The following is an 11,883-nucleotide window of genomic DNA, read 5'->3' on the forward strand; positions in this document are numbered from 1 at the left end:
CGTATGTGTGAATGTTCGTTATTATAAAGACAATATAAAAATTTTAATAAAAGCAATTTTAAAGGTGAATTCAATGTTGGATTAATTTAGAAAAAAAAAAATATTGTTTGGGTATATTAAAAATTTGGCAGATGCATTTTTTCTGTTATTTTTAATAAAAGAAAATTATTTTAATTTGAAAATTTGGATTTTTGCAAGTGAATCGTATAAGAAATCCAAAAAATAAATGTTATAATTGCAGATTATTGGGTGTTCAAATATGAAGTTTTGCTGAATTATTTTGTTCGGTATTGGTACATTGTTTGGTAAGGTCTTTGAATGCATTTAAAATTCATTGACACTATAAGATATTTTACATTCTTCAATATTTTGGAAGTTACAGTTAGCATAATGTCCGATTTTGTGTAATGAAAAAGAACAGAACGCCATCATAAAAATCTCACAAAAGAAAATACATGAACAGCAATGTTTGATATCTAAGCCTCTCTCTCTTTCTCCCTCCTACATAATATTGCAGGCGAGCTATCGTCCGGTATTCGCAAAAAAGTGCTATGCTCTTCGGATCCTCTTCAAATGGATTATTTAGAAAAATGGCAACGTCCAAAGGGTGTACTTACTAAAAACTTCAATTCTAGACGACACAACGTCGTCAGTGCCTGTCTCTGCGATCTTAAAGATGGTAATGGTAATGGTCGATCCTAAATCACTTTTCACTGTGAACAGGACCGTCGTTTTTGGCATCTCAAAGCGTGGCTCCGGGCCTTTAAATGAAATTATTCCTATCTTCTACGAATGTTCTAGTATATTCACATCAAATTAACATTTGTTGCATTTAGCCAGCACGTTAACAACTTGAACACATTGCGTTAGTAATTTAGACCCAACCACATCATACGAGAGGGCGCAAAACACTGGTCTGCTGCTCGACATACATATACCGATACTAACCAGCACTTTTTTTATTCGAAAGATTGGGATGAATTCCCGCATAGTATCTATGACTTGTGGAGTATTGAGTTTTTAAAATTCTTAAAAATGATAATTTTTTTATCAATTGAAATTGTAATATTGTTTTATCAAAAATTTTAAAGTCTCAAATATTATACCTTCCCTCCATAGCTATTTTCGTTCCCTTTATTCAAATTCGAATATTCAAGTAAAATATCGCAACATTTCAATTTCAATTAAAAGTAAATTTTTTTTTTCCGTACACAATATACAAATAATTTAATTTTATATTATTATTTTTTTTTCATACCGTACAATTAAAGTTATAAAGTGAATTTGATAACGTAATAGACAATAAAATTAATTTAAAAAGAGAAAAAAAAACAATGAATTCGCGTGTTAAAACAAATAAATTTGCATTTGTTCTTCATATTTAAAACTAAGGTTTTACGGTAACAACCAGAATAGTTGCAATTTAACCAACAAAAGGTTTTAATTTCAATTCATTTGTTTCAACGTCATTACAAGATGAGTACAATGGAAGAATGAATGATATTTGAATTTTTTATTCCATTTGTAATGTCTAAAACTAGTAAGTCTCGGAAGGTCACATTCTTTTCCCCAGTAATCCCTGTCTCTTTCTCACTATTCCCACAAAATTTTCATGTTCCCTCATTTTCAAAATTGAGTTTTATGAGGTACGAGTATTCCCTGAGCCTGAGTTTCAAGAGGCTGGTGTCCGAAAAAACCCCTGTGAGAATGTTGACCAGACATCATAAAAACGTACCGTAACATTTTTTTAAAGAAAAATTAAGGCCAACCGTCTCGAAATCGATGCTTCAACGCATAGAGCTGCCTTGTCCAAGTAACAAAATTTGATTTTTCACTGAGACTCACCTGTCGCATGTTAATCGTTATAGTTTACAATAATACATAATAAGGTAACACTTTACTGTATTAGGGTGTTAAAATTGTACAGTACAATTGAAAATTATTACCCTAATATTAACTGAGACAAAACATTTAATTTTATTTGCATTTCTTTCCTGCTTAAAAATATAATTCAAAATTTATCATAAAATATGATCATCTTACAATCATATTTTATTCAAATTAATTCATAACTCTTCGGATATATGTACAAAAAAAAAAAAATAATAAGGAGAGGTGACCAAACAATGTTGCATGTTTAACACTCTTTGATTATTTATAAAAAGCACCATAACAAAAGAATAAAGAATATTTTCAATTTTAGATCATAAATAAAAAATATAACATAATTTAAAGTATACTCTTGTATTATGTACTCGTAAATATATTTAAAAACTCATTTAAGAAATTATTAAATAGCCGCGTTAAGAATGAATTAGATATAGATTCATATACAAACACCCAATCATATTTTCATACAGACCGAATGTAAGAATAAATATTAAAGGTAATATTGTTAAAGAAGCTTATGCATAAAATTACAAAAAAAAAAAAATGTAAAAATAAGTAAAGGATTAACGTACATGTCTGAACAGATAAAATTTATAATTAACTTTTATTCCAACCAATTTTTAATTTTGAATTTTATTTTCTGCGAAATTTTCCCTTATATCATGTTTTGCATGAATTATAATGCAATTAAGAAAAAGATTATCACAATTTAGATTAAATATTAATGAAAATTAATTGTTATTACAAAACAACCCGATTTTTCTCTTAACAGAAAAAGATGATGAGTTTAACAAGGGGTTTAGAAATCATTTGTAACGGTAATAATTTTCTTTATTTTTAAAATGAATGCCTCACTGTTATAAGTATCTCAATCGATCTTAGGTTTTCTCACAAAGTAACAGATCTGCTGAAGCGTCATCACCCACAATTCCAGAGGAAGCAGTACACATTCCCCAATCTACAACAGATATTTCAGTTTTCTTGTTTGTAAAAGATCTACTAATAATTTCAATAAGACTATAATGATACCTAATCTTAAAGTGGCTTACTTCCTGATAAATCAAAATCATATACTTATCTTTTAATGATTTGAACCAGGAACTAAGAGTATTGCCTGCCTTACTTCCTATTTTTTCATTCCATATATCAACCGGTCGATGTAAAATCTTGAAAGTAAACACAGATGATCCAGTTGGCTTTTTCATTTCTATTAAAGCTGATATCGAACATATATAAAAAGTCACTGTAATACAACATTATTCTTCCAACCAAGTTCTATTCAAAGATTAGCATTTTCATAGTCACTACCCGCGTTCATTGTGATAAAATCAAATATGGGAATTGCCGCTTTTTTGTACCAGTATCTGTTTCCGCAACCATTCATTTATATAAGGTATAGTCTAGGCCTACATAGTCTGCAGAGCAAAACCTTCCAAACCATTATAAAAAAAAGCAATTCTCTGGAGTTTTGCAAGTTGTAATCTTCATTTAAATGCACAAAATCGAAAGTGAAATTAAAACCGTTTTTTTAATAAAAAAAAAACAAAAAACTCAAGTAAATTTTTTTTTAGAATGCGCGCAATTTACACCTTTTCAAATAAAACCGAAAAATCCTTTCAATTTCGTTTACATACTTTTATTATACAACAACTAGAATCAGACATACATACATGTATTTAATAATGGCAATACGCCAAAAATTTTTTAAAATAAAGGGGTCCTAATGATAACCGAAATTCGAAAAATTTTAAATCATCTTCATACTACAAATAAAGTAAAAGTGTTATACTATCTGCCATATAAATAATATGCCATTATATTCTAAAATTTTTGATATATTTATGTAACGGTAATGAACATCATGCATGCCGTCATTGTAAAACGTAGAAAAAATAGTTATATAACACTGATCACATAACTATGTACACAACATAAATATATTATTATGTATAACAAATATATTAAAAAATATATGAAGAGTTATTTATGTCAGTTATTACACTTTTTTACATACATATTTTTTTCATTTAATTCAACATACCCGAATGTAATAGGGTTGCCCTATTGAAAATTTTGAGTAAACAATTGGTTATCATGTGACTTCAAGTTTAAATTCATTAATGTATGCAACTTAAATGGAATACCGGTACAATATTAAAATAAAACGATCGACAACCGAGAATATACGAAGGTAATTTTACATTATATTCGTGTTTTATATGATGTAGATAGGGGGAAATTACGTCAAGGTGCAGATTTTTATAAAATATCATTGCAGTTTTTTTTTTTTTGTTGTAACCAACCATATCTACTTATATAGTGAATGCAAGAATATGAGAAAGAATAAACAAAAGAAATAAACTAGATATATAGAGGAATGTTATACACACACGTCAAAAATAATAAAAAATATCCTTTTTTTTTTTTGGATTCCAACATCTACTCGACATTTACTCGATTCTAATATTGTATATAGTTTTTTTGTTTATACAAGGTACACAAAATAGGGTTGAAATGAAATTAGTTATGTAAGGTAAAGGTGTAGAATCACGGTTTCACTTTTTTATAGTTTTTTTTTTCTGCTTAGTTTTTGTTTCTTCCTTGTTTCTACTAAATAACTGATTTTAAAAACTGATGACGGTGAAATCAATTTTGAATATACCTTTTTTTCGTTATTGTTATTGTTCATTCACTCTTTCGTTATTTGTTTCATCCGCTCTCACTCTTTAATACCACCGGTTTTAATGCAAAAATCTGAAACATTTTATTCCTTTCTTTTTGGTTTTTGTTTTATAAATCCGGAAATGATTTCTATACATTCGATATTATATAGGTATATAACTTGAATCCTTATTATTAAAGGATGTCTAATGTTAATTTCATATATTATGTATTTGTACGATGAAAGGATAAAGGAATTCATTTTGGAATAAGAAATTTTTTATTGTTAAAAATGAAAAATTAAAAAATTAAAAGATAAATTAAGAAAAGGTTTCAAAATTTCTTGGTTCAGCTTTTAACGATATGTAAAATTACAAGATTTTATGTTTTGTTAGAGTATAACATTGAGGTTTTATGTGCTCGTCTATAAATAAAAAGGGTTAAAAAGGGTTGTTCATATTGATAAAAGTGTGCTACGCTCATGTTTAATGTTTTAACATAAAAAATATATTCAGGTAAAAGTGAGATCTTTTTCTTGATGGCGGCATTATGCCCGGAAATATGGTTTTATATAATTTGATAAATGAAAATTTTTATAATAAGAAAAGTTTAAACCAATCGTAAAATTAATTCGATAATTTTTTAGCACGTGTTAATTGAAAGCTAGTTTTCTATTTTTTAATAATGAGATTTTTATTAATTAATTTTTTTAATTGTAATTTGGGAATTTTGGTTATACTATGTATTTATGCTGATTGTAGCTGAGGGGTTGTAAGTTGGACAAGTAACCTCATTGGAAAAAATTTCATAAAATGAGAATTAGCAGAGGTATTACTTAGGTTATACTGTACAATGTCTCTCATAATAACCCTGTATTTATTAGAGAATCGCAATTCAATCAGAAAAGAAGTGTGGTATATATTTTAGGCATTGTCAGTGTATGGAACATGTGAACTTATTAAAATTATTGCTTGAATAATTAATGAAATGGAATAAATAACTGTATCCAAGATGCAAACACTTAGAGTGGAAGCCGAAGTTGAGAAGAGGAAAAAGTTTTTTACTATTCTACTTATTCAATTTTCGGATTTATATTTCGGCTTAACAGAGTTATAACTTTTGTGTTGAAAACATAAATCATCCAAAATGTCATACCGCAATTTATTTTTTAATATTTAATTATTATAATATTTTGATATCCTAACACTATCTCTTCCCATTCGGCCTAAAATATAAAATTTGTCCGCCATATTATTTTTTGTTCTAAATCTAATGCTACGTCTTCAGGGCATCTTCATTTCCTACCGGGAAACTATCATTATGATATACCCGGAACTCCGGGTATATCATAATGATAGTTGTGTAGATTTCTAAATGTAGACCGCAGAATGTCAAAGGGAAGTGGTGATTTTAAAAGATGTAATCAAAAATTTTGTAGTTACTATAAATAGTATAAAAAATGAAGACTTAAGAGACCTTAAAATAAATAATACGAAATCAAATAATAATACGAAAACACTATAAATGTTCCTGAATAGGTGTCTGAGAATAACATGTCCCATATATTCAGTTAAAGAATAAAAATTAATAAGCAATTGTGGGTAATATCAAAAACAAACACAATATCATTGCCGTGCTAAGGTGATCTACAACACTATTGGAGCGCTAAACTTTGGAGTAGAAGAATTCTTAATAAAAAAATAAATAAATTGGGAGATCAAAAATAATTCAGAGTAAAATTATTAGAGCCAAATGGGTGGGAAAATATAAGGTTAGAAATAAGACGAACGGCTGAAAATACAGAAATTTAGAAAAACATATACAAACCTTATATTTTGTAAGAAAATAATTATTTCTAAAATTTTAACTATTTATCATTAATATAATTGGAAAATCTAACCATTTATTTAAAAATTCAATTTAATTCGAAATTATAACACACAGTTTTCATTACTATTACAAATATTTTAATTCATAAAATTAAAAATTATAAAATTAAATATCAATAAATTATTAAATTTGATTTCACATCAGAATTACAAAAAAAAATAATTTCTTGATATTCAAATCTGTTATAATTTTCTCATAATAACAATATAACAATTTATTTTTCATCATTGAGGGATGCAAAATTCTTATAAAAATATGAAGAATTTTTGCAAGAATCAAGGAAACATAAATTATTATTAAAAAATTTTATTGCAATATTGAGCCATTTACATTGAGCTATTGAGCTCTGCCTGCAAATACAAGCTTATTCGTAAAATTCAATTAAAATACCTTAACATACAAAAGAGAGATATTATTAAAGAGTATACGAACAAATTATAGTATTCACCGGGTTTTGTTAACACATACATAAGTGAGTATACTATAATAAACCTAATACCTAAAACCATGGTGGGAATTTCAATTAAAATTCCTGCATTATCGTTATTTGTATACGTACCTATGTAATATAAAAAATCATTAAATTTTTATTCCAATATTCTACCCTGTCTTATATACAATCATTCAATACCAGTTTGTTTGCATAACGATCTAATTTTTTTATATTTTTCATTTTCAATATTCGTTTTTTACATACATTATGAAAAGAAAAAAGCAAACCAAAAAAAAAAACGTATAAATGTCCTTTTTAATATCCTTTGATTTGCGTTTGCTCAGCGCATATCCCACTGAGTTGATGTTATGCATACGTTTCCTTTTTTTTTTTTTTTTAACATTCTCGTTGTAGCTCGTTTTTTATAAAATATAAAATTCAGGATCCTTAAATTGTTTTTTTTTTTATTCCTCTATATTTACATGTGTGTTTGTGTATATAGAATTTGTATATTATTCTTCTGATTTTTTTTTTTCCAAATTCACGATTTTTTTTTGTTATATGCTTATTTAGGGGTGAAAAAAAATTTTTTTGTTTGTATATATGTATGTGCGTTTTATTTTTATGATTTCATCGTGCCGTGAATACTGGTAGATATTATATAATATAAAAATAAGCATATTAAAAAAATGAGAGTTGGAAAAAAAAAAAAAAAATAGTCTTAAAAAATAAAGGATAACAAAAAAATGTTTATTCTTTTTTTTGTTCATTTTTTTCATTTTCTTGGCTCTCGAACCAATCCCCTAAGGGGAAAATTTATATTGTTATATTGTTATTCACATAATACTCATAATATGTATATTACAATCCTTCATAATATCCTTTTTTATACAAAAATTTTGTATACCAAATTTGTATACAGACCTAAATGCCTATGTTTGTTTGTATGAGTTTAGAATAAATAGAAATCCTTTCGACTCCTTTTTTTTTTTGATTATTATTTTCTTCGTTTATCGTTTTAATATGCAAAATTGTTTTTTTTTTTATTCAAAAATCCTTTCATTTTGAATTTTTATTTTATATTTGTGCCTATATGTATGAGAGAGATGGGCTTATAAAAATTATTGTAGAGATTTTTTTTTTGTTTTATTAATGCTTATTAGAATATTAAAGGGTTTAGAATAAGGGGAGCGAATTTAATTTTTTTTTGTATAACAAATGAGTACAATATGAATACAAATATGTAGAATGAAATAAAATGAGAGAGAAAACTATAATATTGAATAAAAAATGAAAGAGTTGAATTAGTTATTGTTGTTTTGTTTTCTGTTTTGTTACTCCTATTATGTAGTAAGTTGTAAGTATAGCAATTTGGATTTGAATTTAAAAAAAAAAAACTTTACTCTCTCAAATTGTTATAAAAAAAAACAAAAAATTTTTTTTTATTTAACACTTTCACTCATCAATCCGTCGTGAGTATTTTATGTGAGAAATTTTTAGTAAGGCATATAATATTTGTAAATGTGTGTACATGTATGTAGATTTATGTATGGCGTGAATATATGAGGAGACTTGATGTGAATCAATTGGTTGGAATTTGTATAATATATTTTTGGTAGAGAAAGGATTATGCTAATTTGAAAATATTTTTTTTTTATGTTTGTATTTTATGATTGCATGATTTTTTGTTTTTTACAAAATGGTGATTTGTAAATTTTTTAATAGGCATATTATACACACATATGTATGTACATAATGTGCATGTAAGAGGTGATTGTGTTAGCAGAAATTTTAAAGTGATAAATAAATTTTCAAATTTATTTCATGAATTATAAATTATGGAAATGAAATTAATTGAAATATTGCAATCCTTGATAATAAAAATGGGCAAATGAATATGAGAATTTGGAAAATTTAGAATAAAAGAAATGAAGATCTTATTGTATTTTTTCAATGTTTTCGTTCATCGGGCGAGAAAAAAAAAGTGATTTATTTTAAATAATACACAGATGAGAATTATTTTTTTAAGCTTCTCGATCTTTACATGTTATAGAGGTGTAACGATGTGAATAAAAATATCAAAAAATTCAATCAGTCTAGAAAACGATATTGTAGCATTAGTCGACATATTAAAATTCTTGAGCTACTTATAACACAGAGTAGTAGAGGTGGTAGTAAGAGAGGGGGGCTCCATCCGTACATCCGCGCGAAACCCATGCACTAGGCCAACAGAAAGGTCCCCAAAACCAACACCCAACAACCCCCATGCAATCCGATCCACCAGACTCCCTATCCAAACCAAGCCATCTGGGATAGGTCCCCCAGGCCATCATAAAAATAAGCCTCCAAGACGCGTTTTCTCTTCCACATTAAAAACGGACAGGCACAGCGAATATGCTCTACACCATCAACCTCTGCCACATACTGACATCCAAGACATACATCCGTCGTAGCGATTCCGAGTTTCCTGGCTATTTTCCCCAAAAGGCAATGCTCCACAAGACCCCACTCCTCCTCCTACAGTCACCATCTATGACGTCAAGATACACTCCTAGCGGCAGACGCACCGACTCATCCACAATGTCAGCACCCCCGCCTGCCCCAGCTCTCGCAAGACGATCTGCCATCTCATTACCCCGTATCACCCTGCACATATTGCAAAGTGCCCCCGCATCAACCCACCAAAGCCGACCCAAACGAATAGGACGCGAAGGTCCCAATCGCCGCCCTACTATCCACAAAAATAACCAGCTCGCATCCCTCATAGGTTAAGCGGCAGACAATTCCGCCGCCATGAGCACCGTCAAAATCTCTGCCTGGAAAATCCCACAGCCATCAGGCAGCTCAATCGGCAGCTCTATTCTCAACTCCTCGGAGAAGACCCCTGCCCCGAACCATCCATGGTCCTAGAACCATGCGTATAAATGAACCACCCCTTATGCATGCATAACCCTTCAGCACTCATTTTTATCGAAAATCTAGGCTGCTGCGCGCTTTAAGTTAAATTCACGTTCAATATGCTTTTTGAATCAATTCTCTCCCTTGAGAACCAACTTGAGACCAACTTGTGTTACACTAAAAAAAAAAAATTATTACTAAAAATAATTTTAAAAAAAAAATTATGAGAAATTTCATACATAATTTTTTCTTTTTTTTTTAATATTTTCAGCTCTTGAAAAATCACCATCAAATAACACTAATAATAATAATTGGATTGAAAGTGCTTCAATTAAATCAAATTCACCACATGATGATTATTTTAAGAATGAAGAAAATCAGCCAAATGAGTCTTTAAAACTAAATAATGATGATGAAATGTCATCGATAAAACAAGATAAAAATGATAGAAAAAATTCATGTGATCATAAATCAATATCAAGTATTAATGATGAAGATCCAATAAATGAAATAAAGGATAAAATTTATGTTAAAAATATTAAATTATTGGATAATAATAATGAAATTAAAAATGAAAGTAAATTGGGAAAAATTCGTGTTGCTGGTAAGTTTTTGTTTTGTTGTAATATTTAAAATATCTATAAAATTTTATAATTAACTGCGACCGTATCATATATTTCTATAATAACAGTGATATAATCTGGTTAATTTACTCTTACAATATTAGCCTAATTGATAGAAATATCAGAAAAATTCTGTAATAGTTCATAATAGTCGAATGTACCTCAAATTGAAATTAATTTATTAAATTTAATATACAAAAAATAGTTATGATTATTATGAATTATGATTAATAAGGAGTCCCCCACCCTACACGCCAACTGAGATTTAAAAGTTCACAAGCCGAGTGATAGTTTAACAGTAGAATTTGGGAAGTAGTTTATTTGTGTTCTCCTAGCATCGAAAACAGCATTCCTGTTAAAAGGGAGCACAATGATTCTTCTCAAAATTGTAAAATATTGGATCTATTCGGGTGCATCTCTGATTCTCAAACTCATCAATTGGGTCCTTTAAAGAAATATCTCAAATCTTTTAGGCTATACGATGCCTGGTAATCCCGAAAATCCATTAAAATCAATGTAACAACACTCCCGCCGACCCTTACTATATGAACTAATTAAATAACCAATATAATTTTAAATGAGTTAGACGAAAAAAATAATATATTTTATGTAATCACCCATAATTCATTTCATAATTTCGCTATAAACTTCATAAATGTAGGGCACTAGAACTCATCAATTTATTCTTATTTTTTATACATACTTATTATACTCTTAATAGAATACATACAATTATAGGTGGCATGACATCAAATCATTTACATTTTATACAAGTATTCTCTCCCCTTATCAATATAAAAAAAGAGAATTTCATTTAAAATATTTTATAAATGCACTATTTTGTAATTACAACTAATTATTCCCCTGGTTTTTATAGAGTTGCAATAAAATACGTTTATTTATTTTTATCACTCAACTGATTATAAGATTATGAATTTATCATTCACTGAATAAACAATAAAATTCAATGAATTCCAAAAAATATAAAAATTCAACTTCGGGAAAAAAAAACTACGGTCATTTTTTTTTTACGGTCATTTTTTTTTTGCCTTCTTTTAGAAGTTGATCTATAAAACGGACCCTTCATTAGTTGTAAATTTTATTTAATTTTTTTTTCTCATTTATTTTGGTTATCGGGGTCATGTAATAATTTTTATACCTTGAATTTAGAAAAAATTCTCGGATTCCCATGCAAATATATATGTACTTTCTCTCTTTGGAATTTAATTATAATATATATATGGGTATATATATGGAATGTGCAGGTAGATATTATATATAGGGTGATTCTTTAAGTGTTTGATTTGTAGTTGTAAAAAAAAACTCCGAGCCTATGTAAATTTGTACGTTATTTTTATTTGAGCCAATGAATCAGTAGAATTTCATGTTAAACACTGTTTTTAATCCATTTTTTAAATATAGTTTAACAAAGATTACGGTCAACATTATACATTTTAAATGGGGTACTTGAAATGTTTAAGTTTTCGC

At 28.0% G+C, this 11,883-nt stretch overlaps 1 protein-coding gene across 1 annotated transcript in view; it reads left to right on the plus strand.

Annotated features, from left to right (window-relative positions):
* LOC129615895 (transcription factor mef2A-like) overlaps window positions 1-11,468 on the plus strand; it is an 83,845-nt gene extending 72,377 nt beyond the window's left edge. The window contains exons 3-4 of the mRNA XM_055531304.1: window positions 10,044-10,253; window positions 11,455-11,468. Coding sequence (XP_055387279.1) covers window positions 10,044-10,253; window positions 11,455-11,468 — 224 coding nt within the window. The remainder of the gene's footprint in view (window positions 1-10,043; window positions 10,254-11,454) is intronic.
* Window positions 11,469-11,883: the final 415 nt, after the last annotated feature.

The sequence above is a fragment of the Condylostylus longicornis genome, unplaced genomic scaffold (assembly GCF_029603195.1).
Source record: "Condylostylus longicornis isolate FDR11 unplaced genomic scaffold, ASM2960319v2 ptg000153l, whole genome shotgun sequence".
NCBI lineage: Eukaryota > Metazoa > Arthropoda > Insecta > Diptera > Dolichopodidae > Condylostylus > Condylostylus longicornis.